Below are 27471 nucleotides of genomic sequence, written 5' to 3'. Positions count from 1 at the left end.
GGAGCGGGCTCAGCTCCAGCCAGCCCTGGGCTAGAACCGGCTCCGCCTGAGGACGCGCGGCTTAGGCAGGCACCCAGTCTCTGAACCCCCCCTCTCCCTGGAGAGGGAGCCGATCCTAGTTAGCTGGTTAGCTGACAGGTCGCTGAGATCTCAGGACAGACTGCACAACACACCGCGTTCCCAGCAGACCCCGCCGCCGAGAGCCAGTCTCACTGTGCTTCGTACCAAAGACATTTCAGATGCACCAACCAGGGAGTCTCTGAACTGGGTCAGCTCTTAGAAGAACCGGGTGTGAGCTATTTATTCACCTGCTTCTCTTATTTCTTAGTGCTCGTGCTAATGTTAAGAAAACAAAGCCTTAAATAGGTGGCACATTAGTCTTAATAGCACGACTTTAAAAAACTCACCCATAATTGTAATCGATAAATTCTAGAAGCCCTTCTGGACCTTTTTTCTTTTTCTCCCCTGCAGCATGATGTATAGAAAGTGTACTTGCGAAGATATTTTTATTAGTGTACAGGTTTACAGTGTTTTGAAATACGTGCCCATCGTGGAAAAGCCGGATCGAGCTAATTAACACACACGGTACCTCGCAGACCTGTCATGGTGTGGTAGGGACATAAAATCTGCTCTCCAGCCATATTCAAGATACAACCCGTTGCTGTTAACTACAGTCAACTTTCTGTACCACAGATCTCTCGAGTCTTCTCCTCCTGACTAAGCGAAGTTACAGGGTTTACCAAGAGCTCCCCAATGACCCCACCGCAGCCCCTCGAACCACCGATTCACTCTCTGCCTCTGGGGACCCCACTTTTCAGATGCACAGGTAAGTGGGCTCCCCGGGCATTTCTCTTTCTGTGCCTGGCTCCTCTCACTTAACAGAGCATCCGTCAGATTCGTCCAGGTGTTTGCAAACGGGAGGGTTTTCAAGGCTAGAATCCCACAGGTACATACACCACATTTTTCTTGATCGTCCATCTGCTGATGGACATTGAGGTCGATTCTGCATCTTGGCTATTGTGACCGACGCTTCAGTGAACATGGGGTGCAGATATCCTAAAGAAAATAGGGTAGGCCCTCTCCAAAAGTGTATGCAGGGGTCTACACACCAGTACGTGGCTAAGAGCTGAGGGGAAAACGGAAGACGCAGCCTTCCTTGACCAACCGTACTGTAGAAGAGCATTCGAGGACAGAAGAGATGGTCTTAACGTCTTGTTGGGCGAACGTAGATGTAGCTGAATTATGATATGGCTGCCATTTGTAAAATACCCACGAACTGCAGAGGGAGAAGCCAGAGGTTGGGATGGAGAGAGAGCCGGGCTTCACCTCCTCCACTTCCTCTGCTCAAAGGTAGAGCAGGGGCTGGAGCAGCAGGTGGTGAGCCTCCTTCCTGCTCAGTCACCTGGCCCTGTCTGCTGCCCTGTTGGGTCCAAGCCTGAGCATGTTTCCTACAGAGGAGGGCTTCATTCGCGAAGGCAGCCAGCATCACACAAACTGGCCAGTTGCCTCTCGCACGCCGGTTAAGGCCCGTGAAAGAGAGGCCAGAAAGCAGGGCGGCAGGGCTGTCACGGCCGGAAGGCAAACAGCCACAGGCTGTTTAAACACTCGACAGGCTGATTGCCACGTGGAAGAATCTTCCACAGACAGGCCCAGAGGGAGCACGACTTCAAAGCTCATACTCCTACAGTTCTCTGAAACACGCGCGCTAGGCCTGCAGCCTCTCTGCCGTGCCAACTCTGGGGTGCTAAGGCGCTATTTCCACATATTCATCCTGGCAACTTTATTTCCCTAGTCATGCCCTCGGCAAATACTGATTCTAAACAGAAAAGCGACCTTGCGCTTGTCGGGGTTGTTAAGGTCCTGCCTGTATTAAACACACACAGCCATGGGCACCTGGCTGGTTTGCATCCAGCGATATGAATCGGGAGCTGACAAATGCACATACCCTCAGAGCACAGCTAGAAAATGCTCAAGCAAATGAGATGAACCAAAAGAACAGGCAGACATCTGTCCATCAATCCGCTGTTTGTAGTTGAGGCAGGGGGTGGGAAGAGGATGCAATCCTTGGACCTCAGAGGAAATGATCTTATAATACTGCCAGGCAGGAACAAGTGACTGAACGGTGAGTCTGATGTGACAACCCACCCTGCACAGGGAACGTGGTGGGAGGGTCGGCGCAGCACTCTGGCGATTTCTGTGGTGCTCAGCACGTTGTCACCAGCCCCCAAACACCTTTCGAAGGAGTTGCAAGTTTACGTGGAAAGGGTGCATCTTTTTTGCTAACTTGATTTTGAGTAAAAAGGTACGGCAAATGGAACCAAATCACCCACAGACACTGGTCATTTCTGAGTAAAACTGCAAGGGCCAGATTTTCTTCCTTTGCCTTTTTCTGTGGTTTCCAAATCACCTACCGATGTGGTTTTAGAAATCAGTGAATTCATGTATTTAATAAAGGACTATAAAAGTTTCATGGCGCATCCATGGAGTGGAACTGTTGGCCAGGCAATTAGTAACGGGTGCGGCTCCTCCTAACGTGCAGACCCGGCCCGGAGCCCCTGGACACGGGGCCTGTGGAAGCCCCCAGGCACTGGACGCTCTTCTCACGGACCAGGCCTCCCTAGCTTTGCAGGCTATGGTACTCGGTTTGACTCTTAAAAACCCCTGGGCAGGATGATGTTTGATTTCCACAACGAGAACAATTAGCAACAGATGAACAGATAGAAGTTGAACCAATATACTCCGAGGGGTGATGCCTTGGTTCTTAAAATGTGTGAGGTTGTGCAATAACATTGATTTGTCCTCAGGTTGGTCTTGGGGGGCAGGCCTTGCACCCCACAACTCTTCAGAGAAGCAAACCTAACTTTTGATGTCTTCGTGTTTGTTGAAACAGAGGTCAAGGAGGGTAAAATCGAAAAGAACTAAAGTTTCAAAGAAAAAAAACAGCAATTTGACTAAAGTGAGGGGGAATAGGTCCTTGCTCGTTTGCTAGCAGAACATGAACTGGAATAACCTTTCTGGGTAGCAATTTGTCAGTGTCAATCAAAATTAAAAAAAAAAAAAATACTGCCCCTTGGCCTACAAGTTTACCTGGGAATTAGTGCTACTGATAGCTCTCATAATGAAGTGAAGACATTTAATCAAAGGCACTGCAACATTGCTTAGAACAGCAAAACTCAGACTTCTAATAAATATGTGCATTCTTACAGTGGAATTCAGGTTGAGTAAGCCTAATCCGAAAATCCAAAATAGGAAATGTTCCAAAATCAGAAGCTTTTTGAAGTCACAAGATGGCAAATTTCAATTCTGACCTTATGTAACAGATCACCAACGAAAGGCAGGCACACTACGAATACTCTATAAAATTACCTTCAGGTCATTAAATAAGGTGTATAGGAATCCTACACCTTGGGACTCATCCCCCAAATGTTTCATTATGGATAGGCAAATATTCTATGATTTAAAAAGTCTGAAATCCACAACACTTCTGTCCCAAGCATTTCAGAAAAGGAACACTCAACTGATACCTCACAGCCACTGAGAGCCAGGCCGATGTAACCATGCAATTTTGAAAGGAATGTATGGAAATGTACAGAATAACCCTGCTTGTAGTAATACAATATATTCCATGTGTGTGTAGGGAAAGCAACTTGCAAGAAACGCTCAGTATAATTTCACAGACAACAATACATCGCGCAGCCGGAAGAACACCAGACTCTGTGGAGGGGCTTGACAGCAGCCAGGACCACCCGCAAGAGGGGCAGAGCTTCTGGCTCCAGGAGGGAAGTACTCGTGACCCGTCCTGGGATAAACCTCGGGCTCTGCTAAGTCCTACTGCACGGAGAAGAGAATTCAGGTCCCACACTTGTTCACAGAAAAACCCTCTCTGGGAGTAACACCTTCAGAAGCAGGGTGCTCGCTTCTGGAAAGCAATCACTTCTGATAGTTGGGGGTCCCAGAAACAGGACAGCAGATACGCTCTCAAAAGTTCACGTGCTAAGACGCCTGTACCAAGACACGCCCCGCAGTGGCTGAAGTAGAAGAAATTCAGTTTAATGTCTATTAACTGAATTCTTCAGACCACAGAGGTAGAGTTGCCAGGGAAGGAAGTTCCCAGGGACACAGACACCCCATCTGTGTTGTCTGAAGGAGGGGCATCTACACAAACGTGAAAAGGCCTACGTGGTGGCCGGTCTCCAGGGGGTCACCACCTCACACACACCTGGGTAGGACCATGCCATCAGTGCCAGGTAACCAACGGGGCTCATGTTGGACAGCTCCTGGGGTGGGTGGTGGAAGACAAAGTGGCTGCATCTTCTCTCTTGGATTGCTCTCTCTGGGAGAAGCTGGCCACCATGTCTGAGGAGAGGGGCACAGCCCGTGGAGAAGCCCATGTCTCCTGCCCACCAGTGACAGAGCCACAATCATGGACATGGTCCTCCAGCCGCCCAGGGTGACCACAGCTCCCCAGAGCCCCTGGGACAGAATGCCTGGCCAGGCTGCTGGCAAGCATGTTGCTGTGAGCAGCCACGTTTGGGGGTGACAGGTTGCACAGTAGTAGACAACCAATGCAGTAGATGTACTTCTAGAAGAATCCACATGGGAAAATGGGAACTGGCGGCCTCAGGGGAGGACGAATGAGGTGGCGGGGATAAGGGGCAGGAAAAAGATCCCTTCTCACGCCACACCCCACGGTCATGCTTGACTCTCAGCTGGGGGACTGTTTCACCATGCACGCTTACAATCTCAAAAAATAAAAAAGAGCACAAGAGTAGAATGTACCAATGGGGGAAGACAGCATCCCAAGAGGCTCAGCTTCCCATGCGCAGCAGCAGGAGAGAGAAGGAGGAGGACCTCACCTCACCCTCAGCGGTGAAACTTCAGAACATTCAGGAAACTTCACACATTGTGCTCTCCTAGCACAAGTGTTGTGGATAAAGGTTTTCTGCAAGTGACTGCCCTTCCCTGAACACCCAGCATAAAAGGCACCTTCAACACCATCAAAGCCTACCAACCACAGAAAGCCCAGGACCAGACCAGTTCTCAGCCAAGCGCTACAAGACCTCCAAAGAAGAATTAACACCAGACTTCTCAGATTATTCCATAGAAAAGGAGGGAACCTTTCCAAACTCATTTTATGAGGCTAATATCACTCTGATACCTAAACCAGACGAAGACATCAAGGAAAGAAAACTTCAGACCAATATCCCTCACGAACACAGACACAAAAATTTCTCAATAAAATTCTTGTAAATTGCATAAAAAAAAATTAAAAAGTGCACCATGATCAAGTGGGGTTCATCTCTGGAATGAAAGGTTGGTTCAATGTATGGAAATCAATAAATGTAAAACATGACATGGATAGATTTAAAGAATCATATGATTATCTCAATAGATGCAGAGAAAGCATTTGACAAAATTCAGCACCTCTTCCTATTCAAAACACTAGAAAAACTAGGGTAGTAGGAACACACCTCAACATTATAAGTTATTTATGTGAAGTCCATGGCCAACATCATTCTAAATGCAGAAGTATTGAAAGCACTCCCTCTAAAAACTCGAACAAGGCAGGGATGCCCTCTTTCACCACTTCTATTCAACATAGTCCTGGAAACTCTAGCCAGAGCAATCAGGCAGATAAAAGCAATGAAAGGGATATGAATAGGAAAAGAAGAACTCAAACTATCACTATTTGCCAATGACATTCTATATTTAGAAGATCCAAATAATTCCACCAGAAAACTTCTAGAACTCATAAATTAATTTGGCAAAGTAGCAGGATATAAAATCAATACCCATAAATCAAATGCATTTCTCTACATAAGCAATAACAACAACAAAAAAAAAACAGAGAAATTAGGAAAAGCACCCCATTCACAATAGCCTCAACAAAAATAATTGGGAATCAAGCTCACAAAAGAGGTGAAAGACCTCTACAATGAGAACTACAGAACACTAAAGAAAGAAATTAAAGAAGACCTTAGAAGATGGTGCTTTTGGATAGGCAGAATTTACATTGTCAAAATGGATATACTACCAAAAGTGTTGTACAGGTTCAATGCAATTCCTACTAAAATCCCAATGGCATTCTTCATAGAAATAGAAAAAGCAATCATGAAATTCATTTGGAAAAATAAGAGACCCAGAATAGCCAAAGCAATCCTTAGCAAGAAAAGTGAAGCAGGAGGAATCACAATACCAGACCGTAAACTATACTATGGAGCAATAGTAACAAAAATGGCAAGATATTGGCATCAAAATAGACATGGAGATCAATGGTACAAAATAGAAGACACAAAGGAAAACCCACATAAATACGGTTATCTCATATTAGACAAAGGTGCCAAAAATATACTTTGGAGAAAAGATAACCTCGTCAACAAATGGTGCTGGGAAGACTGGAAATCCATATACAGCAAAATTAAATTAAACTCTATCTCTCACCCTGCACAAAACTCCACTCAAAGTGGATCAGAGACTTAGGTACTAGAATAGAGACCCTGCGCCTAATAAAAGAAAAAGCAGGCCCAAATCTTCATCATGTCGGCCTAGGACCTGACTTCCTTAACAAGACTCCTAAAGCGCAAGAAATAAAATTAAGAATTAATAAATGGGATGGATTCAAACTAAAAAGGAAAGCAAAGGAAACAATAATGTGAAGAAAAAGCCTAAAGAATAGGAGAAAATCTTTACCACACATACCTCAGATACAGCACTAATCTCCAAGATATATGAAGAACTCAAAAAACTTAAAATCAAATAACCCAACCAATAAATGGACTAAGGAACTGAATAGACATTTCACAGAAGAAGAAATAACAATCGATCAACAAACATGAAAAAAAGTTCATCATCTCTTGCAATCAGAGAAATGCAAATCAAAACTGCTCTAAGATTTCATCTCACTCCAGTCAGAATGGCAATTATTAAGAATACAAGCAACAATAAGTGTTGGCAAGGATGTGGGGAAAAGGGTTCACTCATACATTGCTGGTGGACTGCAGATTGGTGCAACCGCTTTGGAAAGCAGTACAGCGATTCCTCAGAAAACTTGGAACGAAACCACCATTTGACCCAGGTATCCCACTCCTTGTTTCTACTCAAAGGACTTAAAATCAGTCACATCAATGTTTATAGCAGCTCAATTCACTATAGCAAAACTATAGAACCAATGTAGGTGCACTTCAATTGATGAATGGAAAGAAAATGTAGTACATATACACAATGGAATATTACTCAGCCTTAAAGAAGAATGAAATTATGGCGTTTGTAGATAAATGGATGGAACTGGAGAATATGATGCTAAGTGAAATAAGCCAATCTCCCAAAACCAAAGGCCGAATGTTTTCTCTGATAAGTGGATGCCGATCCATAGTGGGGGATGGTAGATTGAGACAGACGTTATCCTATGTACATGTATGAAAAGAATTTTTTAAAAAAATCACTGTCAAAAACAGTTAATGTAAATAAATAAAAGTTAAAAAATAAAAAAATGAAAAACGGCACCTTCACCAGGCCACCTAATTCAAGTTTGGGGACAGTCCCTCCTGGCTCAACTAACACAGAACACCTGTCCTGCCCGCCTCGGGGGCTGTGCTCTCAGGGAAGCCAGACGAGCTAGGAGAGTTACAAAACCCACTACCTGCAATAAGGTCCAGAGTGAAATGGGAGAAAACAAGGACAATGTGCCATCCTCTGGTGTCCCAGGGAGCAGCCCGCAGGGCTCCTGAGGATGAGAGCATCCTCTCCGGGCCGTGCTGCCGCCGACCTCACTCTTGATGTCGGAGAGCGCATCCTCCGCCACCCTGTGAGCCGGTCTGCAGCTCTGCATCAGGCAGAGATGTCAATCACTTCTGTCCAGTACAAAAGAGCCCCAGCGTGTGCGCCCCAGGACCGACTGGACCTTCATTCCTTTTGCAACTGATCTATTGATCTCATTCTGACATTACGTCCTAAATCGCCTGTTTAAGCCTAGTTCTCACAAAGGGTCTACGTGAGCTTCAGCATCCTAGCGGGTTCCTCATTAATTAAGCTGAATTAAAACCTTTCATAATACTCATGATTAGAAAAGAACTCCATTTTTAGCTTTTGAAAATTATAATTTGAAATAGGAATACACCTGAAAGAGGTCAGGATGGCACTGTTCACACGGCAAAAAACAGTTTCAAAGTCCATTTGTTCTGTGTTGGCATAGTGACCACGTTTTAGAAAATTGCTCAGTAGAAAAACAAAGTGAAGAGCTCATTGAACTCCCTCCATCAGTGAACAGGACAAAACAGGGCACACGGTTGTGCACATTCTGGAATTGCAGGTGCTCTTGGCTTACAGCATTTCTACTTTGAATTTCACTTTAAAAGAGTGTATTTGTCAGCTTTTTCATCGCTGAGACCAAAAGGCCCCAAAAGAGCAATGTAGAGGAGGGAAGGTTGATTGGGGGCTCATGGTTCAGAGGTCTCAGTCTGTGGTCGGCCGCCTCCATTGCTCTGGGCCTGAGACGGTCAGCAGAACATCACTGTGGAAGGGGAAATCCGCTCAGGACACAGCAACCAGGAAGCAGAGAGCTCCTCTCACCAGGAACAAAATATAAAGCCCAAAGGCACGCCCCCGGGGACCCACCTCCTCCAGCCACACCCACCTGCCTCCAGCTACCACCAAGTTAATCCTTCCAGGTGGATCAATCCACTGACTAGGTTACGACTTTCCTGACTTGATCACTTCACCTCTGAACTTTCCGGCGTGGTCTCGCACATGAGCTTCTGGTGGCTAGCTCGTAGCTAAACCATCACAAAGAGCAAGAGGGTCACCTTGCAAAAGTCTGCCTCCCCTGTAGAGGTGAAGAGCCAGGGCCGCCTCCAACTTCTCAGCCGCAATGAGGTCTGCGATTTCAGAGGGGCTTTCAAAGTCGAAGGCATCTTTCAGAAGGCACTCGTGTCCAGCGGCTTCCAGATGGTCCCTAGGTCAAAAATAGAGAGACAGGAGAAGATGGGGGAAAGGCTGACAGGCCACGGGTCACTCCCATGATTAGGATTTTAAGTCGATTCTATGAATAACATTTATTTAATGAATCGCCCTTTATAGGAAATTGGCTTTCAAACATAGAAGGAGGCTCAGGTCTTTGACAACAGCATTCATCCCCCAGGCCCTGACACACTGGACTGCAGCCAGGACCAAGGCCAGAGGGCCAAAGGCTAATGCAGGCTGGCTGGGCACGCTTCAGACATGGCGTCCACCCCGCCATCTCCAGCGACATGTGCTGATCAAGAGAGTGCCTTCTCTGTTTCTTTGATCCCACATTTCACTTTTTTCTCCTGTCCCTTCGTTGCGAATTGTACCCCAAATTTGTCTTCGGGCCTCTGTTACTCATTTCTTAAAAAGGACTTCAAAAGTCACATATTATAACTTCAAAAACTACTTCCTGGCTCTTCCATTCTACCTTCAAAAAGAGATCCCTTTCAAACAGGACTCTTCCTTCCTCCCCGTTTTAACTCAGTTCCTGGTAACATGAATCACAGATACAAATCTGGTAAGCAGAAGAGAACTGTCCTAGATGGTACCAAAAGCAGGAATAAGATAAAAAGACAAATGAGAAACTGGGAAATAAAATCCTACTACTTACAACACATTTGAAAGAGGAAAAAAGCTAGTTTTCTTTATATGTAAAGAACTTTTATAAATCAACAAGAAAAAGCCTGATAATCTAATGGGAAAATATAGTTGGGCATAAAATTGCATTTCACAGAGAAACAAAAGCAACTGGGTTTTTAAAGAAAGGAATTGGAGCTTGACTTCTTCACCTTTTTAAGGTAAATTATCTAGAAAGATCCAGAAGTCTTCCTAGGACTTTGTGAGATCAACCCTCCTGCACGTTCTTTGTGAGACAGATTAGTGCAACCCCTCTGAAGGCTCTGCAGGAACAAGCGGCAAATTCAAAACACAACCTTCTGCCAAATGAGTCGGCTTCTGGGGCTTTATTCCAGAGGTGCATTTAAACTGTGTGCAAAAGCAGGTAGCCAGGAACGGCTCTGCTGCTGGGTTTGAAATACCAGAAGGATTGAAAACCACCGCAAGACCCTGATCTCCTGCCACTAAACCAGGGCCCTGGGGTCACCACCCTGGGGTCAAAATGAACTCTAGAATTCCTGCTGAGCCAAGTGGTGAGTCCTCTGGGTGGTCTCCGTGTTGCACAGAGCATCTCTCCAGGGAGACCCGGGAACAAGGGCAACGTCTGTGCAAACGGGAGGCCGCAGCGGGAGGCAGACGTCCCTCCACGCCCTTGTCCTCGTGGGTACTTTCACCGTGCGCACGCATCGCGTCTCGTATTATTTGGGGCGCGTGCAGGTGTCACTCAGTGCCGCGTCTCTGCCCTGGTGGAAACCCTCAAGGCTCGCCGGTGCCAGTTCAAAGAAACCGCGTGAGAACGGGGTCCCCCTCTGGGTCCAGCTTACTGAGTAATTGACAGCCAAGCGCGTCCCTACTGGGGGTCCAAACACCCGCGCCCAGCTCAGGCGGCCACCAGCCGCAGCCCACAGCCACGCCCGAGGCCGCCCTGCCTTCCCCGCACAGGACGGCGATTCAGCGGCCACCGGGCCCCACCTCCCACCCGGGACGCTGCGACCAGCTCCTTCCGAGGGGGCGCACAGCCCTCCTGCGCCTGCACACCTCCGCCCCGCTGGCCGTACAGCCCTTCGTGCTGCAGTTACAGGAAAGGTAGGCTTGCACTTTGGGGCTCTGGTTACACAATAAGCAAACAGGTGGTGATCAGGCGCACTCCAGATGACCCTCGGAGGTTCTCCCAAATCACCCGATGGCACGACGGTCAGAAACGCGGGTCCAGCCGAGCGGTTTTCGTTTGGACTCCAGCAATGGATCGTTACTTCCTTATCCAACAGAACGAACTGGCCGTGTCACGTTTCGGGGGAATGTTTCACAAAATCCTCAATCAGAACAGAAGACGGAGGACGCAGAGGAGGAGGAGGGACATCAGGAGGAGGAGGAGGGGAAGGGGAGGAGGGTTAGCAGGGCTGAGAGCGGGAGGATGAGGAGGGAGAAGGAGGGAGGAGGAAGAGAGGTAAGAGGAGGAGGCCATCTTGAGCTTGACCACTGTGATCCTGCCAGGTTTGGATGTGGCTTGGGGGTCGTGACCCCCGGGCGCAGGTGTTGAAATTTAATCCTGAAGTGAAGCACTGAAGGTGGAAACTTACTCGGCTGGGTGTTTAGAAGGGCTTGGAGGCCAGCGGACTCCCTGACACGGTCAGGTGCGGCCCTCATGATGGAGTACTGGTAAATTTACGCAAAGAGGAAGAGACCAGAAGGCACACACGTGTGCTCCCCGTCTCTTGGCACACGATGCCCTGAGCCTCCTTGGGACTCTGCCAGCAAGAAGGCCATCAACCGCTGGTGGCCCTCAACCTTGAACCTGCATGAGTGTGAGCTAAGTAAACCTCTTTACAAAGTTATCCAGCCTCAGGTATTTCCTCACAAAGCACGAACTAGTCCGGATCATAATGTGACGGAGGGGCTTGCACTGTGGGAGCCACGCAGGAACAAAGGCCTGGGGAAGGATGATAGAGCCAAGTCCTGAAGCTTGCACCCACTCTGGGCACGTGGCGAGACCCCACCCACGTCGCAGGCGAAGGCTAACTTCCCTGCCGCTTCCTTCCTACCATGCAAGCTGAATACACGCTGCTCCAATGGCAGCATGCAAATGAGGAGAAACCAAGGCCTTAGGATGGAAGTCGGCCCATGCCATGGAGGCACGCGATGTACCTCCATGTTACCATCTTCATGGTCGCATCTGATCCTGCCATCGACGTTCATCAATACTGCCCCTCCCCGCCAGACTCTGCCGCCTTTGTAGATGTAACTGGCCAGCAGGTGGGGGGAGAAGCCTGCTGCCCGTGTGGCTCCTGCTCACTGCGGCCTAAAAACCGTTATCATGCAAAGAGAAGAGGTCAACATGCTTGTGAGCAGAAGTGAACAATTGCTATTCCATCTTCTTAAGACTCTACGAAACGAGAAGCTGAGAAAGCCCATTGATAAATAGAAAAGGGTTTGACTTCTTCTCAGAGAGTCCATCCTTGAGAGATTCATGACCTCTGCAGAATCCACACCGAAGAGCACAGTAAGGGAGGCTACTGGCGGGACAGCGGGACACAGGATAAGAAGCCATTCCTGATCTAGCAAACCTGTTTTAAGCAGCCTTTTGACACTAACTTTATGACCTCATAAATATTGTAAATAATTCTTTTAATCTTAATCCTCTGTGGATTAACGTTTTACCCTCATTTCTAGTTGACTTACACTGCCTTGAAGTTGCTCTACCTTTATTCCTTCTGTCAAGCAATAATTCAGTTCAGCTAATAAATTCACGAAGCACCCATTATGCCCCAGGAATTCTATTTCTTCTTTCCTAAAAGAAAGCTTTCTTGAGAAAGATTCTCCAAAAAAAAAGATTAAGAGACTTTGATCATTTGTTTGTCAGTTGCAGGAAGAGAAGAAATGATCTGCGCATCCCTGACTTCAGATTGGACAGCACTCTGCCTGCCCGCACCTGCCTCCGCCGGCTGGCAGCCGTCCTCCATCTGTGCGGACGGCAAAGCTTAATCATGTCAGTGTTTGCCCTCGGGGAATTTCCACAAACTTCCATGGAGGATTTTTACAAAATAGTAAGAACCATCCCACTGGAGCATGGAAGACCACTTACGGTCCATTCCAGATCCCGTGCCCTGCAAGACCGAGATGGGAGACAGGGATGTGGCCATCCTACAACAGTCCCTGTAGTGGCCTCCACGTGTGAGCGCCTGGCTGGCTTTCCACAGCACCTGCTGGGGAGTCTGCGCCTTCACCTGCAGCTGGCCTGGAGCAAGAACCACCTTCCTGCTGCAGACGGGATGCTGGCCGTGCTGGGCTGCACCACAGTGCTCTCTGAGCAGTACTTCAGGAAAGAAATCGGACTGGTCTCGGAACGAGAAAAATCCTTGTGTCCATGTGGGCAAGCCCAGGAGCCCGTCCAGAGAGCGAAGCGGAGAGGGCAAGCCCAGGAGCCCATCCAGAGAGCAAAGCGGAGAGAAGGCTGCCCTTTACCTTCCCATGGATTAAGTGAGGTGACGGCGACCCATCTGCAGAACGTCGCATTACCTGGGTGTTATCTGTGTGAATGCTCTGTAAACTCTTAGCAGAGAAAGAGAGAGGGAAGTGGGGATCTGCCTGGGTTCAACCACCAAGCCCACCTGAACTGCACCTGCTGGCCTCCGAACCCCTCCCAGCAGCCTGAGACCACAGCTCAGAAACCCACCCCCTCGCCTCCTCGAGTAGCCCGTCCTTTCTGGGTTCCTCTTCCCTTTACAGCAACATCAAATATGCTCCAGGCTCTTGAAGGGTTTCCCCAGCAACCTGCCTCCTGCACCCCCATTACCAGGATTCTCTGCTCTGAGGACTCCTTGAAGGGTCCCCTGATGTCTCCACCCTACTTCTCACTCTGGCTCACTCCTGGGCCTCCACCCCTGTCCCTCCCCCACAGTAAGGCCAGGCAGCATGGCCGCTGACCTCTAGGATCCAACTCTCGCTCTGCCTCCTCACACCTTGCGGGACAGACTCTCGGCAGTGCCTGCCTGCAGGGCACCTGCCTCGACTGGAATGGTCCTCTCCCTGGCCTACCTGCGTCTTCTGATCCTCCTGGTACCTCCGCCTGTGATCCTCCATCTCCTCCCAGTCACGCCCTCTCCCCGGTCTGACCCACCCTGGGTCTCCTTACGAGGCCCCCTCTTCCTCCACCTTTCAGTACAGCTCTCTGGGAGCGAGGTACTTCCCCTTCCCTAATTCAGCCCCTCACACTGAGCCTGGATGGCTCCTCCCGTCCCTGGAGGGGCTCTTTCAGGGTCTCCCATCAGGGATCCCTGACCCTTCCTCCCTCCTTTCACTGAGGTCCTTCCAAGTTTGCCATTGGTACCCTCCCCCCTGCTCTCTTACCTGTTCCCAAGGCAACAACCTCCACCTCTCACCTGCTAAGCCCGTGGCTTTAAATCTAGGACCTCCATGTGACAGGGACAGCACCTGGCTCACCTTTTCCCTCCCTCTGCTCAGTCACCTCCTCCCTGGGGACCCCATACATTCAGCTCCCTCTGCCACAGATGCTGCTCCCAGCCCCTCTCCCTCTTCGCCTCACTAACCTTTAACACCTGAGCAGAAAAAGTGGTTTCTGCATGCACAAGAGCCCACCGCAGCACATCCATAAGGGCCCAGAGTGGGAGTGATCCAAATGCAAGTGAAACTGTATCCACACAATGGAATGTTGTTCACCATGAAGGAATGAAGTGCTGATAGATCATGCAAAGTCCTGGCAAAGGACCACACGCTGTGTATGTCCAAGCATATGAATGATCAGAACAGGATAGGTGGTGACCAGGGTTGGGCAGGAAGCGGGTGACTGCTGATGGCTTCAGGGCTGCTGTTGAGGTGCTGAAAATGTTCTGGAATTGAGTAGTGGTGAGGGTCACATGACTTGATGAATATGCATAAAACCACTGAATTGCACACTTTAAAAGGGTGCATTTTAGGTGATGTGGAGTATATCTCAGTTTAAAACCAAAAACTGCATGTTTCGTCCCAGAGCCCTGAACTAGGGCTGGGCACGCTGGGCCTCCACCACCCTGTATGTAATTATCTGCATCGTCTGTGTTCCGGGCTGGAGTGCTAGAACCTTCTTCCAGATGACGGGGCTTAGCCCCGAGCTGAGGGCAGAGGGCTGCCTCGCAGGCTCCAGCACATGATGAAGTTACTCTCCCTTGGAGACAGACGCTCAGCAGACATTTGCTAAATGAAAACAGGCACTGACCTCCGACACCTTTTCCGTAAGGGGAGATGAGATCGCCTCTTTCCCTCCCCCACTGGACGGCCACGATTCCTATGACTGTCTACAGAAAAACCGGGCAGCCCGAGAACCTGCCCTCCTGCCTGTTTTGTTCCCAGCGGAATTCAGCAAGGCAGGAGCAGACGCTGCTGAGCTGGACGGGACCTGGGTCCTGCACTCCGCTCTGCCCTTCCGCCTCTCCCTGCCTCCCGTTGTGCTCCTGTGTCTGAAGGCACTCACATTCAATTCCCACAGGAGCGGTGCCTGCTGTGGCCCAGGTGGAGAAAGGGTGGAGAGTCTGGCTCTGGACACAGGATGTCCGCACAAATCCAGGCCAGCACTTCCCACCCGAGGCTGAGCGGCCCGGCTGCTCCTCCCAGCCGGGGAAGCCCAGCTGGACAGAGGGTGAAGCGTCTCTGGGATCGTTGGCCAGGGATCTCTGCCTTAACTGCTGGCCTCTGCCGGTGCTGCAGACAGTCGCCCAACAACACCCAGGATGCAGTGGTGGGTTCTAGGGCCACTTTATGTACCAGAGCAGGTGGCAGCTGTACTCGACCCCAGGCAATAGGGGCCATACTTGGTTTAGAAGATCATTTCAAGGCTTCTGAAGACCAGCCTCCTACTCCAGCGCGACAAGAGGCAGCCTTGGGCGCTATGGGTTCACCCATTACCAACTCAACAAAGCCCAAGCAGCGTGCGGACGTGTTTCTACGCTCCTTACCGGTGCCCTCATTTCTTCTCCAGGGTTCTACTCTATTTTTTAATGTACCAGAGTAAATTTTAGTTTTAAGCTTTGCCCTCCTTTCATTTTTAACTTCGGGGCTAGGAACTATCCTGGGTCCGTTCACCCAGCGCCATGCGGGAGTGTCAGGTTCTTCTGGCAAACACTGACAACCTCAGGGGATCACAGGCGGGACCCGCATGTCCCCTCTCCACACTGACCGCAGGTGTGCCCCACAATGAATGCAAGTCTCACCCAGTTCCAGCCACGAAACGGTTACAGCCTATTCTGTGGGTGCAGGCGACTCCAGGCCTACAGTGTCAAATAGCACCTGGCAGCCTGGGTCTGCCTTCTGCTGGGTCACAGGATACGTCTCCTGCAGTGGGAAGGAGGCCAGGGGCAGCTGCTTGTCAACCCAAGGGCTCTTCTGCAGGAGAGGCCCACACCATCTTTCCAGCAGCCCCCCATGTCTTTGATGTCCCTAATTATTCCTGGAATGCGTTGCTCTTCAGATGTGGGTTCCTTAATATTCTCAGGGCCCTAGCCCTCTGCAGAGTAGGCGCCAAGCCGCTGCATCGACAGCGTCAACTCCCAGAGCCACACCTGGCTCGCCCAGAAGAGGGTGGGGAGAGATGAGACCTCACAACATTCAGGCTTTTTACCCAGAGTGCATTCTTCGTCTCTGCCACCTGCATCTTTTAAAAAGTGGCTAGACAGTGGAGGCCTGAGCCTCCTGCAGAGACCCTGAGTGCCCAGGAGTGCCCACTTGGTCCCAGCACCTGCCCTTCACTCCCCACATTTGACCCCGAGCACTGGTCATCTTGATTCTTAAATATGCCGAACCCGAAGGCTTCCTCAGGTCCCCACCTTCTGTCCCTCCATCTGTAGCCACCGTGACCTTCCCGTGCGAGCCTCCCACGGCCGTCCAGGGCTGCTCTTCCTGCGCCTGTGAGAAGGTGCTTCCACCTCTCCAGCCACATCCCCCGACCCTGCCAGGAGCACATTGCTCAGTCTCAGCACCACTGACGCTGAGACTGGGCTCAGAAAGCCATGCAGGGAAGCGCCGCTCCAAACCGGCTTCAGAAGCCAACCTTTCTCTGCCCTCCGTCCCCCTGGCTCCTCCCAGCTTCTTCCCCTCAAGGCAGCCATGACAACTAGAATTTCTGTGCCCCATGGCAGGTCCTCAAATCTAGATCTTATTTCTCCAAGCCAGCCAAAAAATCTAAAAACATGAATCTTCCTGTCTTGAAACGGGCCATCAAGAAATTCTTCGATGTCTGTGTTCACACGTTAATTCATGACCAATGTAATTTCACATCACGTACAACCAGAAGAACGGGCAGTTGTACTCCACGCATGTATGTTACATCAAAGTGCATCCGACTGTCCTGTGTAAGTACAAAGAACAAATAAAACAAGAAGTCCTTCTATCTGCCGTGTCTGACTGAAGCCTGTAAGACGCCACCCTGCCCTGTGCCTGGAAGGATGGTCTGCTGCCCCGAGGCCAGGGAGAACCTGGACAGACAGGGCCTGCTGTGTCCCCCTCTCTGTCTTGTACCACTGGATGGCAGCCTTTGTGCCAGTCATGTGTCCCCATGGCTGTCCACGCTTCATCACACCTAAGCATGAAATGGACATTCACTGGGTGCACGGGTCTTCAACCTAAAGGCTCCCCGATATGTAAGACATGATCCATTAAATGTGTTATGCTTTCCTCTTGTTGACCTGCCTTGTTACAGGGGTGTTGGCCCCGACCCAGGAGGAAGGGGCGGCTGCCTCCGGTCCCACCTGCAACAGGCTCACTGTCTTGTTGAGGTGGCCCTGCGCACTGCAGGCTGTGCAGCGGCAGCCCCAGCCTCTGCCCGCTCCATGCCAGTAGCTCCCAACACCAGGTGTGGCAACCGAAAATGTCTCTCGGTATTGTTAAATGTCCCTGTGGGGACGGAACTGCTCCCTCAGCCTCGGCACACCGAGATGGTGTCCCCACTCCCATGGAGAGTCACTGCTCTGGAAGAGTCTCAGCCCTAGGGCGGCACGACCCTCGGTTCTTAGAAGGGTGCTCTCTCCCACCATCCTACTGCTCCTCCATCTGCATCAGACACCCTCCTGATCCCTTCCCTTCCCTTAGTAACGAAGGCCCGTGTTTCTCTAATGGTTCACGTGTACTAAGTGTATACTATGTGCCAGACACTATTTAGAAACACTGAAATGCACAAACTCATCTGACCCTCTTAACAACCTTAGAGTTGGGACCAGCACCCCCGGCTGATAAGACACGTAGCTGCCTGGCTAAATCCTGCAGTGTTTAAGCAGCGGAGCTGGAATTTGAAGGCACCAAAAGGCTCTCCCTGACCTCCAGGCTGCGTGGGTCCCCCACCGACATGCTCCCAGAGGACCTTCCCACATAACCGCAGCTGACACAATCGAGCATCACCATGCCTGAGGCACAATCTAGGAATTTTAAGAAATGGGGTCTTGCTATGTTGCCTAGACTGGTGTTGAACTCCTTGAGCTCAGGCGATCCCACTGCCTGGCCTCCCAAGTAGCAGGGACCACAGGCGCGCACCACCACTCCACCCAGCACGGCGTTAGTTACGGTGACACACTTGGGTGTGCCTGAATGGGACCATCACTTATTGTTCTCATCTAACTCAAAGGTCCTCCTCTGCTAAGCTGACAGGACTCCAGTTACTCGTTTGGGGGTTCCCTCCCTGATTGCACAGGGTCGCTTGAAGGTCACCAAGGTCTTCTGCAGAGGATAGTTAAGGACTGCCTCCAGTTCTCTCTGCTCACCCTGATTGCCTCTTAGAGAATCCCCATCACCATGGGAACCTCCCAACCCTTCCTTCCCAGGATGCCACCATCACATCCTCGGGAACCTAAGCTTTCCAGGACCTATAATGTCTTCCAGGGACTTCCAAAATCCTTCCTGAGAGAAAGGAAGACAAACGCTGGCTCTGAATAGACACCAAAGGACAGATGACAACTGCACAGTGCACAGCCAGAAAGCAGCAGGAAGGAAGAGTAATCGAGAGACCCTGCACTCTGGCTTATGCCTACCTTCTCCAGGACCTGCCTGCCTTACCTGCCTGGGCATCCCCAGGTCCTCCAAGGGCAACCTCACAGGGGCTGGGCAAACCCGCTGTGTGAAGGAACCAAGGGATGAACAGATGGATTTAGGAAGAACAGCTCTCTTTCCACTTGACCTTCAAACTGGGGCAGAAGTAAGGTGTGGCCTTTCTGATGGTTTGAGTACAAGTCCTTGGAAGATATGATTTACAGTTTTAGACAGGAGTTGAAGGAGTCCAGAGACTGTCACCCCAAAATGCAGCACCCTCAGGTCGATCGTATCAAAGCAAGGAACCTGGAGAGCAGCAGAACTCACATCTCCTCAACACGCCTGGGCAGGCTTTGCACGCACCCTTGCCTTGTACTTTGGCTATATTCGATATGCCAGAGGCAATCATTACAATCCATTGTCTGTCCTGTGGACCAACGACATTGTCCCAGCCAGTGCATGTCCTACCGAAGTCGCCTGAAGAACTATAATTTTCCCCATTGCCTGTTCTCCCCCTCCCCTGTGGAAAGGGTTGTACACACTTCTGGATCACACTGGGCTGGTGGGTAGTCACCCTTTATGATTGCCTCTTTGAACCAGGTAAATCTGCGTGTCTCTTCTCTCTGTCAGTTGTCCAGTCATTCTTGGGAACCTTCAGAGGGTGAAGGGGAGCCCTTCTCTCTGTCCAGAGAGCCAGATGTTAGATGACAGGCACGTACTGCCTATGTTCCTAAAGCACCGTCTGTTCTCCACAGCAGGATTCAGCTGGCTCTGGCCTCTCCCTCTGACCTCATTCCTAGCTCCTGTCCCCAAACTGCCTTCAGTGACCCTGCCTTCAGTGACCAGGACTCTCAGGTCTGCCCCTACCTCAGGACCTGTATTCCTGTGTGGTCCATCCTTCCAGGTCTCGGCCTCCTCTGGGTTTTTAGATTGACTGCCACCTCCTCAGAGAGCCCCCCTGGACCCCACTATCTAACGTGGCCTCCCAGCCTTCCAGGAACCTGTTTTCTTAATGCTGCACCACCCGGAGGTTCCTCCTTTACTTCTGTTCCCCAGTGCTCCCTCCAACAGAGACCCCAGGGGCTTTCTTCCAGTCCAGCCCAAGGAGTGGATGGAATATCCCCCAATCAAGTTCAGGAGAAACTCATACAATAAAAACCCTAATTGTAAATTCCCCAAGACAGATTCCTCCATGTGTCATTTTCACTTACGATCTTTAGGAGAACTGTAGCTTTTGTTTTGTTTTGTTTTTAGCAAAAAGGGACATTCAAGAGTTGGTGGGACCCAACTGCTCCTGATGAGGAAACGACCACCGAGGGGAAGTAAATTGGAAGTGTCATGAAGCATGTCAGTTGCTGGAAAGCGGGAGGGATGGCGAGCCCTTCCACTGGTCCTGTCCGGCCCGTCCAACCTCTGCGCTGGGCCCAACCCCAGCTCCTTCCCTTAGTAGAGACAACCCAGCCCGCCCGCCGCGACTAGGCCAAGGTGGCCTTGAAACCACCTGGTCCTGTCTCCGAGCTTAGGATCCAGCGACCAGAAGACAAAGAGGCAAAACACAAAGCAAGACAGCTGCCGAGGAAGGTAAGTATCAAGATACCCAGGCGAAGCGTGGGGACGATGGGGACAGAGGACGCTGAGGGAAGGACAGCCGTGCAGACGGGAGCCAGGACCCTGGGAATCAGACCTGACCCAGGGGCAGGGGCTTGCGAGTGGCGGCCCTCTGCCTGGAACCCTGGCCCACCCGAGCCGCGCGCCGCTGGGCGTCCCTCGGGCTGTGTCCAGAGCTCCCTGGCGGGGAGGCCGGCCCTGAGCCTCCACTCGCAGGCACCGCGCCGGCACCCCTGCCGGGTCCCACGCCGCGTCCCTGGCCGGGCGCTCACAATAGAGCAGGAGCAGCGGGCCGCGCGGAGCCCGGGCCCGCCAGCCGCCTCTCCGCCGCCAGCGCGCCCTGCGTGGCCGCGAGCGCCGCACACCCCGCGCGGTCCCCGCGCCGCGCGCCGTCCACCTGCGCCTGCGGGGCGCCCAGCCGCGCCGGCCCGGCCGTTTGCGCTCGCGGCGGGGCGCCGGGTCGGCCCGCTGGATGCCCAGGCCCGGCCGCACCTACCGGACACGCTCGGCCGTCACCGCGTTGCCGGTGTGCGGCCGCAGCACCGCCAGGAACAGCAGCCGCATGCCGCCGCCGCCCGGGCCATGGACCCGCTCCGCAGCCGCCGCCCGGCCCGGGGCGGCGCTCGGCCGCTCCCGCCCGCAGCGCCCCAGGCCGAGCCCGCGCCCGTCCGCTCGGGCACCCGGAGGGGATGCGGGGCGGGGAGGGGCCTGCGGAGAGGGGAGCGGGGCGGAGGGGTCCGTGGGGAGGAGGGTCTGCGGGGAGGGGCGGGGAGACAGACGAGGGGAGGTCGGCGGGGAGGGAAGGACCGGAGGGCGGTGGGCAGGGGCGGGTCCGCGGGGCGGGAGGGCGGGTCCGCGGGGAGGGTGCGCGGGCCGGAGGGGACAGCGTGCAGGAAGGGAGGGTCCGTGGGGAGGGGCCCTAGAGGAAGGAGGAGCGGACAGGTGGCCGCCCTGGGAAGGAAGGGGCCGCCCGTGGGGAAGGGGAGCCAGGTCCGAGGGTCTCAGGCAGCTCCATTCCCACAGGGATCAGGGCCCCTCGCAGCCTGCACCCTCACCTCATCCGCTGGCCCCTTGGTCTTGGGCTCCCCCACCCCAACTAGAACTGTGAGGAGTAAATTTCTGTTGTCTATAAATCACTCCGTCTGTGGTATTTTGTTATAGCAGCAGAAATTGATGAGAACTGCCACGCTCCTGGGTTTCTGGGATTAGGACACGGACTGCCATTCAGCCCGCCACAAAGGCCCACCAGGGAGATGTCTGCATCTATGAGGCCCCCAAAGGGTCATCCGGGACCCTCTCCACCTTCCCTGACCCTTACCCTCTTAGACCCTCTCTGGTCCTGATCCCACCCTGCTTTACAATATGGGGCAGGAGGCCCTTGGCCTCCACTGGGTCATGTCCTCCCTGAAAGCTAAGTCACTCTTCCTATGACCTCCGTGGTGCCCAGGGCAACACCAGGCATGGCCAGCCCACTCAATAAAGGCTTGCTTAATTCCGCTGAATCACGGAAGGTGCCCTGTTGTGCTGTCTTATCCTACGAGAAATCATTCCTGGTTCTTAGTGGGAGTCAGTGCTAGGAGAGGGTTTGCTAGACTGAAACCCACCTTCAGATGTTCTGCACACACCTGTTTCATCAGGTGAGAGTCTGAAAGGCCTTTTGGGGCCCATTACTTACACATTCATTGCTTCAGTGTACTCATTTGTAAAATGAGAAGACCTATAAACAATATCATAGTTAATTAGCTCATTTTCATGAAGCCTTTTATGATTCTCCCGTTTAGGTAATAAAAAATGACACGAAGGCAAACATGTTACCATGGTGTAGGTAGAAAAAACTGCTGGGGTGGGGGGTGTCGATGGAACAGAACAGGTTGTCAGCACCCCTCGTGAGACCTCCCCAAAAGCTTTCAATGGTAGGGTCGTCAGATACACGTAAAGCAAAATCTGTTTTCTCTCTGATCATAGTATTTACTGACTATTTTTCTAGTTCCTCGCACCAGGAAAATGAAACTTTATTATCTACCCTGTATAAAAAACGATCGTTTTCAAGGGAGTGCACTGTGGGCCTCCTGGCTTTAGAAACACCTCTGAGATAGACATCAACTCCTGCCGTCTCGCCCCCTCTGCAGTAGCGATAAGCGCAGCGCGGTGCGCCCGTGTCCCTACAAAGGGTTTTGTCTGTGCCCCATTGTTCCTCCCTGTAGTACTGAAAATTACAAGTGAGACAGAGATGGAGGGAAAATGAGAGAGAAGGAAGAGGGACGGAGACAAAGACCCTCGTTAACAAAAGACGCGTGTGGAACTGTGGTGTATGCGCCCGGGTTAGTTTCCATTTCCTTACTTCCATTGACAGAACTCCAAAGTGACCAATGCAAAAATAAATAAATAATAATAGAAAATAAAGGGAAAAAAAAAAAAAGCTGTTGGTCTGAAAGCAATTACTTCCTGCGGGTTCTGCTTAGTTAGTGAATATGAAGCTAATGAGAAATGAGTGGTTCTTCTCTGATGGCTGACGGGCAGGCAGTCAGGGCTTTCAATCCCACACTCCGCTGATGACTGGGCACAGCAGGCTCTAGATTTCGGCAGAGATGCTCCTCCCAAAGATTCCCTCCCTGCCAGCTGCCACAGCCAGCCTGGCCACATTTGGCACGGCTGCAAGGATTCCGTGCCAGTCACCTAAGAGTCCTGGCTCCAACTGAGGACCTGTGTCCTGAGCTTGCTAGAGGTTTACTCTTGGGGAGGACAGAGGTCATCTGATCTGAGCCCAGTAACAACCTGTGGCTGGTGGAGGACCTTCTTTAATCTTTTTAGTTATTAAGTAAAACATGTTTGATAAATTCATATAAGTGGAAAAGAATGGCAAAATCACACAAAATCCCACTGCCCTGAGATCCACCATTAATACTTAGTTTTCCAGGCTTTGTATATATGGTCACAAGGACATTCTGATCACTGGGTGGCGACCACGTGCCTGACCCCGCTCTAGGCTCCATACCGAGCTGCTCAGTGAATGCCCCTGTTCTCACCTGTAGATTCTGCTGTTCTCACCCCTTTCTATGTGGACGTCAGAATCTGACACACCTGAGTTCTCCCCCAGGTAATGGACTCTACATTGTTTCTTTGACTCTGCTACATGGACACAGGGTTTTTTTTTTTTTTTAAACTTTTGTTCAGTATTTTTGGTCATTGCTGTTACAAAAAATAGGAACACTTTATACTGTTTCTGGTACTATGATCTATTTTACTTCCTAGTTGTGGCAGGTGAGTTCTGACATGGCCCAAGAGTTACCATCTCCTGTTGTGCACACAACTTCTCCGAGTGAATCAATCAAGCGCCAGCCCAGGGGCTGCTGGGAAGGGGCAGCAGAGGCGAAGACGATTTGAAGATATGATCTGAATTCCCAAGTTAGTTGACCTTAAAATAGGAAGATGCTGCAGACTGAGTCTTATCTAATAAGCATCCTTTTAAAGAGACTGAGCATTTTCTGGCAGCAGAAAGACTCAAGTATAAGACAGTCTCTGCAGCCAACTCTGACCAGGTGGGCCATGTGGCTGGGATCAGGCCCCCAGCTGATGGAGCAGGGAAATGGGCAGTTCAGTCATACCTCAAGGGACTACATGCTGCCCCAACAAGAGCCGGGAGAGAGCCTTGAACTTCAGAAGCATCTGCCTGGCCATCAGCTGGACTTCAGCTTTGTGAACTTGGAGCTGTGCCAACACCCAGACTTCTGAGCTGCAGATCTCTGAGGTAACAGATGGATGCTGTCTTAAGCACCAAGGAGGTGGTAATTTGTTACATGGCAATAAAAAACTAACATGGCAGCATATCATGAACTCATTTCTACCTCCCCTCCTACATCTACAATATGATCTGAATGGTCACATAGTATCCCAGGCATATGCCTGCCCTATCATTTACCAATACCTTCCGATTGTGCATCTTTGCTATTTCCAGCAAACGCTGTGATGAGTATTTTACAGTTAAGTTTCCTGATGTGGAATTGCACATTTAAAATGTGGGCAAATATGCTTTGGGTACAAATGCTGAATTGCACTCCAGAAAAGTTGTAGCACTTTATCTTTCCATTGGCCATTTAGGAGCTCACCTGTTTCCCAAAACAGTGCCAATGCCTATTATTTTCAAGTTAGTGACAAAACATATCTCCTCTTCACACGTTTAAATTACTGGTGTATTTTGATTTGGTTCTGTGAAGGGCATCTGTATCCTTATCTGTTCTGTGTGCATGCATGTATACACACCGATTGTATTGGATGGACTTTTTCAATTTCAAGTCACAAAGTCACATCTGCTTAACTAAAAGGAGAATTTATGGGCTTACAATTGAAATATCAGGAAGAAAACTACTTTTGTGTGTGTGTGTGTGTGTGTGTGTGTGTGGTGCTAAGAATTGAACCCAGGGCCTTGTGCATGCAAGGCAAGCCCCCTACCAACTGAGCTATATGCCCAGCCCCAAGAAAGCTACTTTTAGCTATGATCAGAACCAAGACCTACATGTTGTCCCTTTGAAACAAAAACCTTTCTCTCATCTCGACCAGATTCTTTCAGGTTGCTTAATCCTTGGGTTTTATAAGATGGTCCCAGGCAACTCCAAGCATATGCCTTTAAAATCTTCAGTCCCAGCAGAGAGCAGATTGTCTTCCTTCTCATTACAGAGTAAGTCCCGATTAGCTCTGACCAGCTTGCATCACGTTCCCATCTGTGAACCAGTCCTTCAGTTCAACAGGCTTAGTGCTGATTGGGCAGACAGGTCACACACCCACTTGTGGACATGGGGGTCCAGCCAACCCCTTTCACCACAGGCAGCCTTGGTGAACCAAGGAAAGCCCAGGTGCGGTTCCCAAAGAGTGTTAGGTTCAAAAAAGCGTGCTCCTCCGAAGATTTTGTACTTGCCAACTTTTTCTCCTCATGCTTTTATATCTTTGGTTTCTTCCTTTTAGAATGTAATCCATTTGGAATTTATGTCAGAACAAAATGTGAAGCCTGTTTTCCCCACATATCCAGTCACTTTTTCCAACAGCTTTCACTGAACAGTTCATTCTTCCCCAGGGACCTGAAACCCCTTCTTCATCTTGGGCTGGGTTATTTCAAGCTCATGTACTAGTGCTTGTCTATTGTACCCACCACCATGGATGGCTCCTGTAGGCCATCCCCAAGAAATGAGCGCATTTACAGCTACCAATGATCTATTTTATGATTACATATAGACTGAGATTGCTTACAAGATATTTAAAAAGTGGCAGTTGGAACAGGGTGGGTAGGTGTGGATGCCCACTGTCAACAGCTTGCCTCCCTGCCATCGAAGCAGAATTCATTTCCCTTCACTTACTCTCTGGCTCTCCCTTCTTCCACTGTCCCCTCCTATTGGTGAATGCCTGCCATTTGCAGATGTCTTGTGGGTTTTTAAAACACAGGAGAAAAAGTACCCAAGAAGTAGAGGTTTCTACTTGCAGGGTCAAAATTAGTGTGCACACACAACAAGTCAAATCAGAATCCACCTCCCTGACCATACGGTCTCATATCCTGTAAAAACAGACCCAGGGCATCCGAGGGCTGAACTGTCACACAGCCCCACATGGCTTTGACCTGGGCCCAGGAATGTGAGACTGATGCTGTTCGCCTGCTTGGCCCTGTTTACCACTTCATTTTCTGGGATTTTTCTGCTTCCACATGACCCATGACTGTGTGCCGTGTCCTGATGGGTGAGGATGAGCTGGACCTGTCTGCACTGCTCCCCAAGAACTGGGCAGGCAGAGGTGCTGGCCTGCGGTTGAGCTCTCGTGAGGTGACCTCCTGGGTAGGAGTTCAGTGGGTGACGGACGGATGATGCAGGATCCATTGTGGCTGCTCAGGAGCCAAAGCTTTGGGGAGTGGAAATTGCATCAGGAGAGGCACTATCCCGCCGCCAGGGTGCACAATCAACAGACATGTGAGGCAACGGGCGCACACGTCATGGAAAAGTCAGTTGGGCAAACCCTATGGGGTTTCCGAATTCATCACAGCAAACAGTGTCCCCTCTGAGCTCTGCAGAGGACAAGAATAGGGAACAAGACAGTGCTGGGAAAACGAAAGCCAGCCATGCATTTCCGATTCCAGTGCATTCTGCAGGGCCTGGAGAGGAGCAGCCACCTGCAACAGCTTGCTTTGAGTCAATGCTGCCTGCCATGGGTTTAGGTCACTTATTTATTTGATTATTTTAGTTGCAAAGTACTCACATGATTACTCTCCCATATACTCCAAGTATATTCCTAGTACACCCAACAAAGGGGTAAGTCAATTTGCATAAACTCTTTAGACACCATCACTGGGGCTCAGGACAGGAGCCACAAACTCAGCGATTACAGGATCAGGCAGAAAACTCCAAGATTGAATTGGGCCTGGCATGAGAGAAAATTCAGGTTGCCCTCTCTTGTTCCTATTTTTTCCACGTTTTGAGAGGATCATGGTAGGTGGCTTTTGGCTACAAAGAAGAAAAACCTCTAATACAGTTGCTGAAACAATGTACACTTATTATCTCTTATTAGCTAGTGTTTCCCAGATTCTTCACAGTGCCACGCACTGAGCTGGTTTCCTCCTAACTGGCTCATCTCGCAGTGTCCAGCACCTGCTAAGAGCTATTAGGACCACCGGCCTCCTAGTTCACGTCCACCCTGGAAGTAGGCATCCCTGGCAGTAGTGGAGCAACAGTTCTTGCCTCAGTACAGCTGGTCAATCATATCATGTGTCCAACAACAGGCCACAAGAAAACAAGGAAATTCCTTGTCCTGAGTGGTTAGAGACTGGGTTCTGTACCAGTCATGGTGAAGGGACATGGGCAGAGCCCTGCTGCTGACCAGTCAGCCAGGGGCAAAGGTGAGCTTCTTCTGAGTTACAGGACTGGCTGGCGTGCAGGGGTGGAGTGAGGAGGTCAGAATACATCCCTGAATGGAATCTGGATTCTGTCTGGAGGAAGAGAGTGGGTGTGGATGTTGGGTAAGTCATCAGTCTCACCCATTATGCAACAGCTGCTGTGTTGGCCACTGTGGTCAACACTAGTCACATGTACCCACAGACGCTGAAGCATGGCCAGTGTGACCAAGGAAAAGAATCTTTCATTTTATTTAATTCGAACTAATTAAAGTTCGGGTAGCCCCATGTGGTTAGTGGCTACTACGTTGGACCATATAGACATAGAAAATGATTCCTTACAGTGGCTGCAACCCGGTGCTATCGAACTGTGG

At 50.6% G+C, this 27471-nt stretch overlaps 1 protein-coding gene across 2 annotated transcripts in view; it reads right to left on the bottom strand.

The window, feature by feature from the left end:
• GLT1D1 (glycosyltransferase 1 domain containing 1) overlaps nt 1-21021 on the bottom strand; it is an 82311-nt gene extending 61290 nt beyond the window's left edge. The window contains exons 1-2 of one of the 2 annotated variants that reach the window (XM_079152489.1): nt 20729-21021; nt 8802-8950 (exon numbers count right to left, since the gene is read on the bottom strand). In XM_079152489.1, the coding sequence (XP_079008615.1) occupies nt 8802-8950; nt 20729-20796 (217 nt within the window). In that variant the 5' untranslated portion in view covers nt 20797-21021. The remainder of the gene's footprint in view (nt 1-8801; nt 8951-20728) is intronic. The other variant, XM_079152490.1, reaches the window with a different exon arrangement.
• Nucleotides 21022-27471: the final 6450 nt, after the last annotated feature.

Source organism: Sciurus vulgaris (genome assembly GCF_902686455.1).
Source record: "Sciurus vulgaris genome assembly, chromosome: 8".
Lineage (NCBI taxonomy): Eukaryota > Metazoa > Chordata > Mammalia > Rodentia > Sciuridae > Sciurus > Sciurus vulgaris.
This window is presented reverse-complemented; position numbering and strand designations above follow the sequence as displayed.